This window comes from Anolis carolinensis, unplaced genomic scaffold, assembly GCF_035594765.1.
Source record: "Anolis carolinensis isolate JA03-04 unplaced genomic scaffold, rAnoCar3.1.pri scaffold_8, whole genome shotgun sequence".
In the NCBI taxonomy this organism is placed as follows: domain Eukaryota; kingdom Metazoa; phylum Chordata; class Lepidosauria; order Squamata; family Dactyloidae; genus Anolis; species Anolis carolinensis.
The window spans coordinates 3,846,708-3,860,000 of record NW_026943819.1 but is presented as its reverse complement, the minus strand read 5'-3'; the positions used below and the strand labels follow the sequence as shown (position 1 = coordinate 3,860,000).

Here is a 13,293-nt window from a genome sequence, read left to right as displayed (position 1 = left end):
CAACAACATATGCATGCTGAACAATCTTAGAGAAATAGATGTCACTATCTCAACCACAACAACAACATATGAGTGCTGAACAATCTTAGAGAAATAGATGTCACTATCTCAACTACGACAACAACATATGCGTGCTGAACAATCTTTGAGAAATAGATGTCACTATCTCAACCAAGACAACAACATGTGTGCTGAACAATCTTAGAGAACTAGATGTCACTATCTCAACCACAACGACAACAACAACATATGCGTGAACTTTCTTAAAGAAATAGATGTCACTATCTCAACCACAGAAACAACAACAACATATGCGTGCTGAACTATCTTAGAGAAATAGATATCACTATCTCAACCAAGAAAACAACAGTATACGCGTGCTGAACAATCTTAGAGATATAGATGTCACTATCTCAACCACAACAACAACAACATATGCGTGCCGAACAATCTTAGTGAAATAGATGTCACTATCTCAACTACGACAACAACATATGCGTGCTGAACAATCTTAGAGAAATAGATGTCACTATCTCAACCACAACAACAACATGTGTGCTGAACAATCTTAGAGAAATAGATGTCACTATCTCAACCACGACAACAACATATGCATGCTGAACAATCTTAGAGAAATAGATGTCACTATTCCAACCAAGATTTTGGAGACTATTTTGGAGGCAAAGGGGGAATATAAAGACATGTAGTCTTGCATTCCTTCTCAGATAATATTTTAGACCTGACCCAAGATTGCTAGAATCCAAACAGAATCAGTTCCCGGGACCCATCACACTTTGGGGGCCCATACCTTTGGGGAACAATGTCCCTTTGAAACAAATCATATATATACTCTGCATAGAGTTTAGCACATGGAAACAAATGGCTTTGAAGGAAACCATAGCTGCATGGCAGGATTGTTGTGAGGCTACATCAGACCATACAAAAGGTTCCAGAGAAGGCGACCTGGGGTCCCCTCTGGAACAGAAGGGCTTTTCCTTGTAAGATGTGCTCCGCAAAGGGCCAGATAATGAGATAATGCAAGGCTCAGCTAGGATAGGAAGAAGAAAAACCCAGAAACAACCTCAAAACCTTGGCAGCATCTAGGAGCATTCGGAGAGGAGCAAACAAATAAGACGGATGAGGCCCAATGCAGACATCTTATACATTTAGCTTCCAAGATATGGCTGTGTTAAGTTCTTTGCAATATAAAAAGGAGGGAGAGGGAATAAAGAAATGTAGCAGCACCTTTCAGACAAATGGGTTTTCATTTTAGCAGATTGTGTGATATGAAATCCCTTCTTCATTCTGTATCTGAAAGAAGTGGTAAAGTGGTTAAGTAAGAAAAAGAACAACAATAACAATAATAATTATATATATATATATATATAAATTAAATGGGACTCTTAGAGACGAAGAAAAGCAAATAATTATGATAATTTATCATCATCATCATCATCATCATGCGCTTGGATAAGTGAGACTCTACTGTACTAATAATACAATATAATAATATTAATTATATATTGTATTTTACATGTAATATTACTAATAATATTACCATATATTGATATAGTACAATATAGTAATTTATTGCCAGTATTGTACTATGCTAATAATATAATATTGTATGTAAATTTAATTTGTAAGCCGCTCTGAGTTCCCTTCAGGGTGAGAAGAGCAGGATATAAATGTAGCAAATAATAAATAAATAAGTGTTGCTACATTCCTTTTTTTCATCTTTTCTCTCTCTTTACCTCCTTTTTTCTGCCTTAGAGCATTTTAAAGACACTTAAGGTAAAGGTAAAGGTTTCCCCTGATGTTAAGTCCAGTCATGTCTGACTCTGTGGGTTGGTGCTCATCTCCATTTCTAAGCCAAAGAGCCGGCGTTGTCAGTAGACACCTCCAAGGTCATTTGGCCGGCATGACTGCATGGAGCGCCGTTACCTTCCCGCCGGAGCGGTACCTATTGATCTACTCACATTGGCATGTTTTCGAACTGCTAGGTTGGCAGGAGCTGGAGCAACAGCGGGCGCTCACTCCGCTTCCGGGATTTGAACCTGGGACCTTTCGGTCTGCAAGTTCAGCAGCTCAGCGCTTTAACACACTGAGACACTTAAATACCTTAAAAGCACAACAGAACTGGCAACCAAAGCATCTACATCAGGGAGACTTTAAACAGATGCATAATACATGTTTGCAGGCATAACTTGTGAAGGTAGAAATTGTGAAGGTATCTGTGGATCCAATGACAGGGCATCCACAAAAGCAACTTCCCCCAGTTCTGCAGAGCAAATTATTCAAGTTATATAATGCCAAGGAAGGACTGCTTCAATCCCATCCTCTTTGAGAGGGATTTCAGAAGAACCATTCATCAGAAAACTACAAAGCCCATCTCCAATTTTGCCCAAAAGAAATCTGCCTCTGGGAGAAATTGCAAATAAATAAATAAAAAAAAATCATCACACTCAGGGTCCCGTTGTAGTTTGCTATTTTATTGTCATTTTATGTTAGCACAAACTTTTCAAGGCAGGAAGTGGAGGCCCCCCCAATGTGGGGGAAAACCCCATTGGCAAGTATTAAGGTCCTTTCTTCCCCTCCATCTTGAGGGAGCAGGGAGGCAATCTAGCCACAACAAAGCAAAAACAGCAAGGAAGCAACAAGCTGTGGCATGGGAAAAAAAATAGACTGCCAAAGACCCGTGTCCTTTGCCCTCAGAGACAAGAGATGCCAGGGTTCAAACTCGTATCTTGGGACGTCAGTTGTTCAAAGAGCATGAAAGATGCAGAACCAGTCAGAGATTAGCTAAAAGATTTTAAAAACTCTAAAGCAGAGTCAGGGGTGTTTAGGAATGGACCCGAGGAGGAGGAAGCATTTCTGACTGTGGAGTTTAAGGCAAGGAAGGAGATGTGGCAGGAAGCAAAAACTCTTTCTGGCAATGGGGAGATATTCCCAACACGTCAACACAATCTTGATGTTTTATGTTCCTCAGCACCGTTGGCTGCAACAAGTTACCTCAACATCTCTGACTGGAGAACCGGTCCTTGCTTTCCACACTGAGCACCATTAGAATTGGGCCTTCTTTTTCCTCTCTACCATTAAAGCAGGCATGGGCAAACTCTGGCCTTCGAGGTGTTTTGGACTTCAACTCCCACAATACTGGCTGTTTGTCCATGGCTGCATTAAAAGGTGTAAACAGAGATATGGAAGGAAACCTTATGTGGAGCTTGGGATCCATGGAGTGCTGTCTTGCAAAAGCAAAGCCCCTTCCTCGCTTTCCTAGGTAGCACCAGTAACCAAAGGAACCCAAAGAACAAGGAGCAAAGGGCCTGATGTGGATGAGAAGAGCCTCACACAATCTGAATGCCCAGCTCCTCTGCTGTCTTCTGGAGCCTGTCCATGACGTTCTCTTCTGGCTCGGGGGCCGATCCCAGGGCTGGCCCTACCGCCCGGCTCTCAGAGGAAGTGTTGGCGAGGACATAGTAGACGGTCTCATTTTCCCCAAGCTCGTTGGTACGGCTCACCACGCGGATGATGGGGCTCGGTGGTGCGCTGTGCTCACGGTCTGGGGAGGAGGCATCATCGTCACCGTCTTGCTGCGGAGGCATATCCATGTGCAAGTCCTCCACCTCGGCTTCCTCTTCTGCCGACGACGGTTCGAGGATAATGCCCTGCAGGTTGCCCTCGGCCCCCGCCAGCACCATGCATTGAGCAGCCTCCTCCTCTAGCATCTCTCCTTGCTTTTCCCGGTCTTTCAGCAGCTGCTCCGTGAGCTCCACGCTTTCGTAGCGCACCAGCTGCAGCCGCATGTAGCCGTCCTCGTGTTCCTTGTACCTGGATGAAATCGTGAAGGGAGCAATTATTGTACTATGAAGAGCGGCTTTAGAGTGATAAACAATTGCCAGGGTGAGTAAGTTAAAACATTATCCGCTTAAATCATCTGCAATCTGCCTCTTTATTGCTATAGCTGCCACACAAAACTTAGCCACTCTATAAGTGATCAATGGTTCCCTATCCTCTGTGAGAGATGTTCAAAAATCTATGATGCAACAAATAAAATAATAATAATAACAACAATAACAAACTGGATTAGCAAGGACTAAATTGTCAGCACCAGACTAAGGGAAAAGAAAGGTCCCTCTGAACAATTCCACCTATTCTTGAAGTAGAAATCTCACCAAAAGGTAGGGAAATATTATAGATGCTCTACACAGTCCCCTACAGCAAGGTAAAGGTAAAGGTTTCCCCTGACATTAAGTCCAGTCATGTCTGACTCCGGGGGTTGGTGCTCATCTCAATTTCTAAGCCGAAGAGCCGGCGTTGTCCGTAGACACCTCCAAGGTCATGTGGCCGGCATGACTGCATGGAGCGCCGTTACCTTCCCACCGGAACAGTACCTATTGATCTACTCACACTAGCATGTTTTCGAACTGCTAGGTTGGCAGGAGCTGGAGCTAACAGCAGGTGCTCAAGCCGCTCCCGGGATTTGAACCTGGGACCTTTCGGTCTGCAAGTTCAGCAGCTCAGCGCTTTAACGCACTTAGCTACAGCAAAGGTAAAATTAATTCTCTGCCTCATTGAAAGGGGTGACACTACTGTCAAAAGATTTACTGAAAACACTCAACTGCTCCATCTAATGCTTCTGCTGAGAACACAGAACAAATGGTGATTTCATGGAAATTTCTTAATCCCTTTAAAACCACTGTGGGAAAAACAATGGCCCAGCAGACCTTGAGAAACTACAACTCCTTTCATACGTCAATGCTGGCTACGCTGATAAAAGGATACAGGAAATGCAACCAAAAAGTATCTACAAATGCCAAGCCCCTGTTTTATAGAAATATGCTTTCAAAGAGTTCATTTTGAAATGATTTTATGCAATTAGTGCAAAATGAGGAAGGGTATTCCAGCCCAGCCTCCAATCCAGGTACCTGAAGCGAGGGTGCCCTGAGGGCCATTTGAACTGATGCTTTTTCCTCAGATGCACCGTAAGGTTGTTCCCGCGGGTGAAGCATTTGCCGCAGACGTGGCATTTGTAGCGGGGCTCAGAGTCACCCTGACATTGAAAAAGAGGTAAAAGCAAAGGCATGAATTAAAAAACCCACCCTTTTGTGCACCAGGTTCAGGCTCTCAGGTCAACAAACAGATGGATCCCAGCAATAAGCTGGCAAAACACAGAGGGAAACAGGCCCAGGGTATGAAACTCAGCAGCTGAGACTTGGAGTATCATAGTTTTGTTTTTAAAACCAACTTTCAGACATTATGGCCCATAAGACAGACTTGAATGAAAGCATTATAAAAATAGGTTTATATATATAAATAAAAGTCAATATATGTATGTATGAATCTATCTACTTTTGTTTGCATGTATTTTACAAGATGACTCCCACATCCTAACATTATTTTGTGCTCTTTTGGGGATCAGCCCTTGGATTCCATGACTCTTTTCTTACCTCGTGGACTTTCTTGTAGTGCAGCTTGATGGAGCAGAGGGACCGGGCGCTGAAGCTGCAGGATTCAAACTCGCAGCGGTAAGCGGGCTCTTTGCTGTGCGTATCCAAGTGTTTCCGTAAATCAATGAGATTCTTACAGCTGGAAGGAGCACACAACACACAACAGTCCTAACATTCCTGCATTGGAACAGTCATGTTGATGCACAGTGCCCCAATATCTCTAGCCTTTTATTTCCCAATTCAAAGACTAGAAACGAGAAGATAAAAATAGTTTAATTCTGCAGAACAACTAAGGGGTGGTCTACTATCAAATCAAGTAAGTGCCACATTTGACTGTCTCTGAATCATGGGTTTTATAGTCTCAAATTGACACAAACAAGCGCGTGTGTACGCATGAAATCATACATTCCTTTCCCCTTTTTTCTGTATGTCTGTAATTTTCCTTCTCACATCTTAGCACCTCTGTGTCTCTTTTCTGTTCTGTTTGTATTCCCAAACAATCCTTTTGTTTTCCTTTTTATTCTGTAAACAATTCCTGCTCATTCTGCTTATTCTTCTTCCCACTCCCATCGCCTCTCAGGTCAGCCCGATCTCTTTTGAACTCTTACCCAAATCTATATACTTCATCTTGGCAACACTTTAGCAACACCATATCCATCTATCCACATTCCTTCACTTCTTCTTGCTCCTTTGACCTCCTTCCTCCTAACCCATTCTAACTTTGTGAAATTCACTTCACATTTTCCTAGTCCAACAGTAGTTTAGGATAGTTTGCAACAGTTAGAAGTTGAAAGAAATATGGTCAAGTCTTTTCATAATTACAGACCAGCTGGAATTTTTTTTCACCCTAAAAGTATACAAGGACTGCTTTGGCTCTCTGTCTTGAGATAGAAAGCTCGTCCCGCCAAAAAGACTTGCCCAATTTCTGCAAACTCTGCATCCCAATATGACACTCTAATCAAAGGGACTCCTTGCTACCCACTGAGAGGTCACCTCCTTCGGCCCGGCCCCGGTTTACCTGTGGTCGCAGTAACTGCACTTGAAGGGCCGCTCCTCGCTGTGCCGGAAGCGGATGTGGTTGCGCAGGGAGGAGGGCAGAGGGCAGGTCATGTCACACAACGGGCACTTGTAGTGGTTGACTGCGCAGGAGACAGGAGAGGAGAGGTCACGGCTAGGAACTGGGAGCAGCCTGGGCCACAGGAAGGGGCCTCTCTTAACCCACGCTTACCGTGGTTCCTCATGTGATCCCGCAACAACCTCTCTGTGGCAAACCTCTTGGAGCAGTGCGAGCACTGGAAACGCTGTTCTGTGGGCAACAGGGGAAGGTGAAGCGGGCACAGCACAAAAGATCAACAGCTATGAGCTACATCACTCAACCCTTTGGAAATGTTCTTAGCTTTTGTTTGGGATCTGATATGCCATGGTCTGTTTTTGCATTGTATGAACTCTAGACATGAAGCTAAAAGGTGAGGAAAAATACCTTAAGTTTGAAAGACATATGGTCAGTACTTCCAAGAATATCAAAATAATTCAAAAGGAACACTATGAGATACAGGAAATAGAAATAATAATAATAATAACTTTATTTTTATACCCCGCCTCTATCTCCCCAAAGGGGACTCAGGGCGGCTTACATGGGGCCAAGCCCGAATAAAAACAATAGCAATATAAAACACAACAATAGACAAAAGACATGCAAAATTATAAAAATTTAAACATTAGCCAATAAAAACAAATGACAAGAACTAATAAAAACATGGACTAAAACAGAGAGGTTGTAAAAGTAGACTGAGTAAGGTGCACCATATATATATTGTAAACACGAGGTGACTGATAAAGTGCTGCAAATTCTTGGAAGTGCAAATTGGGATGGGAATAGACCCTGTGTCTATATCAAGTTGACAAAGGTAAAAAGTGCAAACGGGTACAAGAATGGTCACAGATACAGGATTGTTATGGGGATGCAAGTGTTATATGTGAAGATGGCCAAGAAGGTAAAAACAGAGCCTTCAAAGGGCTTTTCCAAAGATCAAGAGGAGGAACTTCCTGCATTCTCCATTGCTCTTTGTTCTGCTCATATTCACAGACCTGGCTTTCCTGGAGGTTAGGGGCCTTCTCCCAGTACTCACGTTCCAAAGCTGTCTGTCGGCGGAGGTGGTCAAAGAACTTGGTATTGTTGGAGAACATCCCACCACAGGTGGGACAAGCCACCACTTTCTCCTGTGTGTGGCTGCGAAGGTGTTCACGCAGCTTGCACCGGCCCTTGAAGGTGCAGTCGCAGTCTAGAACCAAGCAGGAACCAAGCAGGGAAGAGTCAGGTGTGTTTCAGCATTCCCTAAAAAGTTTCTCAAGGGCTTCTTCACAAACACAAGGATTTCTTTCTTTTTCTGTACTATCTATGACAACATTAACTTCCCCTCAGGAGAAGGTTAAATTGCCTCTGCGTCTGTCTGTCTCTGTTTGATGTGTTTATGGGCATTGAATGTTTGCCCTATGTGTGTATAATGTGATCCGCCCTGAGTCCCCTTCGGGGTGAGAAGGGCAGAATATAAATACTGTAAATAAATAAATTAAGGGGCACAAAAGACACTCATGAAAAATAATTCAGTTTGATCCCTTCCACCAAATTTATTTTATGTACAGGGAATGTACAGGGCAGCTCTTCAACTTAAATTCTGAATAAAGTGGTATTATCTGCAGTATGATAGTCATGCATAACATTTAATAGGATTTAATATTTAAACTCCATTTTTTTCACATATTTTGTTTTAGGAAAATGTCAGGCTTCTGAAGAGTGAGGTTGAGGGTCTGCATATAGCTTTCAGGGCACACTTCCAACACACACATTTAGAATGACACTTCCCACAACTTCCTTATCTCAAAACCCCAGAGGTTTTCCATATCAGTTTTAATCCCTACCTTTCCAACCGCAGAACACCATGTGATTTTCTTTTCCAATGGCCTTGTACTCTGTGCAGAAACTGTGGTCCTCCACATGCCGGTAGAACCACTCAGGGTTATCGAACGCTAGCTTGATGGGAAAACAAAGAAATTGGGATATTCTCCTAGTGCACCATGACGACAAACAAACAAATCCATTTTGAAAGTTCCCCAGGGAACTTGTATTTGTCCTATGGCCTACAGATAAAATGGTTCTTCAAAAGGAATTAGATTCCCGTGAATCTCAGTGTCACTCAAAAAAGTACCTACTGTAAATAACTGAAAATTCCAATCCATTACTGATGTAGAAAGGAAGCAATACTGAAACAGGGCCAGGCCATTCTGTGTCTTTAAAAAGTTGGATAAATGTGTTCAGAAAAAAAATATTTAATGCTTGTTTCCCCTCTGTTTGGAAAAAAACCATCCCCCATGGGTGTCTGAATTATAGTACAAATTGTACAGACTGAAACTGTTTCTACAGATAAAGTAATTCTATACAGATTTTTACTGGCCTGAAAAAAGATGTTTGGTATGTTTGTAAAATCCACTGCATTGTCCATAGAAGCTGTCTATAACCTCTCCCAACCAATGCAAATCTTTATTACTATTATTATTACTACTAAACGACCACATCAGACAAAATGCTTACCTCACAATACTCCCAGAGGCAGAGGAAGTTCTCCTGAATTTCAGGGATGATGTTCCGGCTCTGGAAGTCCAGCTGGCAGGGGTTCAGGTCTGACTGGCTTTGCAAGGCTTGCAGGCCCCACTGCTTCAATTTAGTGTGATAACAGTGGAAGTAAACGTGGCGGACCAGCTCCGCAGGACTTTCTGGAGAACAGAACCCACACTCCTGCCAAAGGCAAGAGTATTCTTCTGAAATGGGAGGGAAAAAAGAAGAAAAAAGTAAATTGCATTTTGGTGAGAAGCTGGGGCTTATGGGTGGGTCAAAGAATGATGATGATGATGATGATGATGATGATAATTATTATTATTATTATTATTATTATTATTATTATTTGTCATCCACCTCTCCCAACTGCTCAAGGTAGGGTACAACAAAGTCAAAACAAATCAGCATAAAATACACCCAATAAAATACATACATCAAAACTCAAACTTATTTCAAAATGTCTCTATAATGTGACAGCTTTTGTGAGGTATTGTTAAAACAAGAATATCTGGATCTTCTCTCACTGCTCCCAGGCCTAAAATTTCAAATACCTTAAAAATATGACTGGGATCTGAGCTTCCAAAAATATATGCAAGCCTGTATTTTCTTCCTTATCACTTTCTGAAACATCACCATTTTCTAAGCTGCTCAGAGCTTCCTTGTATTCATTGCCTACATAAAATCATTACCAGGCCTTTCTGCCTAGTTCCAATAACTATAAAATTATAATGATAAGTCAGCTTCTGTTTGGATACCAAGTAAGCCGTTACCAATGTTTAGCCAACAGGCACAACATTTTTTTTTTTGGGGGGGGGGGGGGGAGGATGTCAAAAAGTTTTAGTAACAGCACAACGTAGATTAAAAAATAACTTTAGGGTCAGTTGAATTTGTACTCGGTGCTCCTTACCAAGTGAATCCATGTCATCTTCCTCGTCTTCGCCATGAAGGTGCTGCTTCAGGTGCTTTGACACATGTTCACAGAACTCTTCCATCTGCGAGGCCACAAAACTGCACATCGCCCACTCGCACTGCAGGATCAAGGAGTCTCTATTCCCTGGCTTCCCAGGAGGCATGGTAAGAGGACTGCCAGGAAACAAAGACAACATTTCCTCCTGAGAAATACAGAGTCACCCATATTCTGAATCACAAAATAGAGGGGACCAGGCTTTGTTTGTTCTGTCCTGACAAAAGGAAGAGCCTGAACCATGGCTGAAAGAAAAGCCTATCTGCAGAGTGTTGTCCAAAACACCTGGAGGGCCGAAGTTTGCCCATACCTGGTTTATTTATATCCCTCCACTGTCTCCCTTAAGGCAGTGGTTCTCGACCTGTGGGTCCCCAGATGTTTTGACCTACAACTCCCAGGAATCCAAGCCAGTTTACCAGCTGTTAGGATTTCTGGGAGTTGAAGGCCAAAACATCTGAGGTCCTATATGTCGAGAACCATTGCCGTAAGGGAGACAGTGGAGGGATATAAATAAACCAGGCATGAGCAAACTTCAGCCCCCAGGTGTTTTGGACTACAACTCCCATAATTCTTAACACCCTACAGGAGGGCCGAAGTTTGTCCATGCCTGTAATAAACGTTCCATCTGAACATTAGCCTTTGGAGAGACAGCCATTGGATGACCAGCCTCATTATAATTCTATTCTGAATTTTACTAGGTCCCTCTTATCTGGGTATTTTAATCTAATGATTCTATCTTTATATTGCTGCTGCAGTCCCCGCACCTATGAAGTTGAATAAATTGTATTGGTGGTTGTTTGATATTACATTAGAGTCTCACTTATCCAACACTCACTCATCCAACATTCTGGATTATCCAACGCATTTTTGTAGTCAATGTTTTCAATATATCGTGATATTTTGGTGCTAAATTTGTAAATACAGTAATTACTACATAACATTACTGCGTATTGAACTACTTTTTCTGTCAAATTTGTTGTATAACATAATGTTTTGGTGCTTCATTTGTAAACGCATAATCTAATTTGATGTTTAATAGGCTTTTCCTTAATGCCTCCTTATTATCCAACATATTTGCTTATCCAACGTTCTGCCGGCCCGTTTAGCTTGGATAAGTGAGGCTCTCATGTATCTTTATATTGCTGCTGCAGTCCCCCCACCTATGAAGTTGACTGAATTGTATTGGTGGTTGTTTGATATTATTATTGTTGTATTAACTTTTGTTTTAACTTTGTTTTATTACCTTATTGCGTTTTAACCTGCGTATATTGTGCTAATGTATTTGTGTTGTTACTTTTCTAACAATGTAAGCCGCCCCGAGTCCCCGCAGGAAGATGGTGGCGGGGCATAAATAAAGTTTTATTATTATTATTATGAAGAACTTTGTAACTGTGAGAGCTGTCCAGCAGTGGAACTCTCTGCCTCGGAGTGTGGTGGCAGCTCCTTCTTTGAAGGCTTTTAAGCAGAGGCTGGATGGCCATCTGTCGGGGGGGCTTTGAATGTGATTTCCTGCTTCTTGGCAGAATGGGGTTGGGCTGGATGGCCCACGAGGTCTCTTCCAACTCTGGGATTCTATTATTCCAAATTACAGTAGAGTCTCACTTATCCAACACTCGCTTATCCAACGTTCTGGATTATCCAACGCATTTTTGTAGTCAATGTTTTCAATATATCGTGATATTTTGGTGCTAAATTCGTAAATACAATAATTACTACATAGCATTACTGTGTATTGAACTACTTTTTCTGTCAAATTTGTTGTATATCATGATGTTTTGGTGCTTAATTTGTAAAATCATAACTTAATTTGGTGTTTAATAGGCTTCTCCTTAATCTCTCCTTGTTATCCAACATATTCGCTTATCCAACGTTCTGCCGGCCCGTTTATGTTGGATAAGTGAGACTCTACTGTATTATTATTTAACAACAACAAGAACAATAACAACAGCAACAACAACAGCAGCAGCAGCAGGACTCAAGGTGGCTACAAACACGTAAAGGAGGCCTGTGAAGGAGAAAGGCCCCTCCAATGCATTTCATGGCCGAAGAGGCCTCCTAAATCCTAACTCCACGCCCAAGCTATTACGCGACATTATATCGCTTTCAATGCCTCTACATATGCATTTCGGGCCCACCCTCCGAAGCAGCCCGGCGCCTACCCAATTCCTTAGGGCCCCGAGCGCGGCAAAGGCGGCAGAAATCCCTCGCATCCGGCCCACGAACGGCTGAGGCCTACAGGCCCGGGATCCAGGCTGCAGAGGTCGGCACTAGGCCCCGTTTCCATAGTGACCGTTCTTCCCTTCAACTTCGAGCGTTGCAGCCGCATCTCCCCTCCTACACCTGCCGCTATCAGCCAATGAGAGCGCTCGACACCGACCAAGCAGCCAATGGCGTCGCGTGTCCTTCGTACAGGGACCGGTTGGGAACGCAGTCTGAAAGGTTATGGTTCCGGGCTGCAGTGGAAGCCTGATAAGTTAAGTGAGAAGATTTTGAAAATAATAAGGGGATTGAGATAGAAAAATAAAATAAATTGATGGAGGTGTAAGAAAAAGGGGGAGTCAAGGGAGCTAAAGGAACTACAGTAGAGTCTCATTTATCCAAGCTTCGCTTATCTAAGCTTCTGGATTATCCAAGCCATTTTTGCAGTCAGTGTTTTCAATATATTGTGATATTTTGGTGCTAAATTCGTAAATACAGTAATTACAACATAACATTACTGCGTATTGAACTACAGTAGAGTCTCGCTTATCCAACGTAAACGGGCAGACAGAACGCTGGATAAGCGAATATGTTGGTTAATAAGGAGAGATTAAGGAAAAGCCTATTAAACATCAAATTAGGTTATGATTTTACAAATTAAGCACCAGAACATCATGTTATACAACAAATTTGACAGAAAAAGTAGTTCAATACACAGTAATGCTATGTAGTAATTACTGTATTTGTGAATTTAGCACCAAAATATCACTATGTATTGAAAACATTGACTACAAAATGCGTTGGATAATCCAGAACGTTGGATAAGCGAGTGTTGGATAAGTGAGACTCTACTGTAATAAGGGGATTGATATAGAAAAATAAAATAAATTGAGGGAGGTGTAAGAAAAAGGGGGAGTCAAGGGAGCTCAAGGAACTATAGTAGAGTCTCGCATATCCAAGCTTCTGGATTATCCAAGCCATTTTTGTAGTCAATGTTTTCAATATATCGTAATATTTTGGTGCTAAATTCGTAAATACAGTAATTACAACATAACATTACTGCATAT

At 42.1% G+C, this 13,293-nt stretch overlaps 2 protein-coding genes across 5 annotated transcripts in view; both read right to left on the bottom strand.

Annotated features, from left to right (window-relative positions):
• Positions 1-2,344, bottom strand: part of LOC103281299 (complement receptor type 1) — an 11,836-nt gene extending 9,492 nt beyond the window's left edge. For all 4 annotated transcript variants that reach the window (XM_008122599.3, XM_062960898.1, XM_062960897.1 and 1 more), the window contains exon 1: positions 1-2,344. This exon is cut by the window's left edge and continues 978 nt beyond it. The gene's annotated coding sequence lies outside the window, so the exon portion shown is untranslated.
• Positions 2,345-2,471: 127 nt separating this feature from the next.
• hinfp (histone H4 transcription factor) lies at positions 2,472-12,369 on the bottom strand. Its single transcript, XM_062960895.1, has 10 exons — positions 12,187-12,369; positions 9,971-10,146; positions 9,040-9,266; positions 8,370-8,481; positions 7,580-7,732; positions 6,679-6,756; positions 6,469-6,589; positions 5,451-5,589; positions 4,929-5,053; positions 2,472-3,831 (listed from the first exon to the last, which is right to left on the bottom strand). The coding sequence occupies exons 2-10, from the start codon at positions 10,134-10,136 to the stop codon at positions 3,348-3,350; spliced, it is 1,605 nt and encodes a 534-aa protein (XP_062816965.1). The 5' UTR covers positions 10,137-10,146; positions 12,187-12,369; the 3' UTR covers positions 2,472-3,347.
• Positions 12,370-13,293: the final 924 nt, after the last annotated feature.

What these genes read in the sequence shown, in the direction of transcription:
- hinfp (XM_062960895.1), bottom strand. Translation starts at nt 10,136, where the DNA reads ATGCCTCCTGGGAAGCCAGGGAATAGAGACTCCTTGATCCTGCAGTGC. An exon ending in GGATCACATGAGGAACCACG is followed by an intron (nt 6,590 to 6,678) that starts GTAAGCGTGGGT and finishes TCTCCTGCGCAG; the next exon opens with TCAACCACTACAAGTGCCCG. An exon ending in ACTACAAGAAAGTCCACGAG is followed by an intron (nt 5,054 to 5,450) that starts GTAAGAAAAGAG and finishes TTTCAATGTCAG; the next exon opens with GGTGACTCTGAGCCCCGCTA.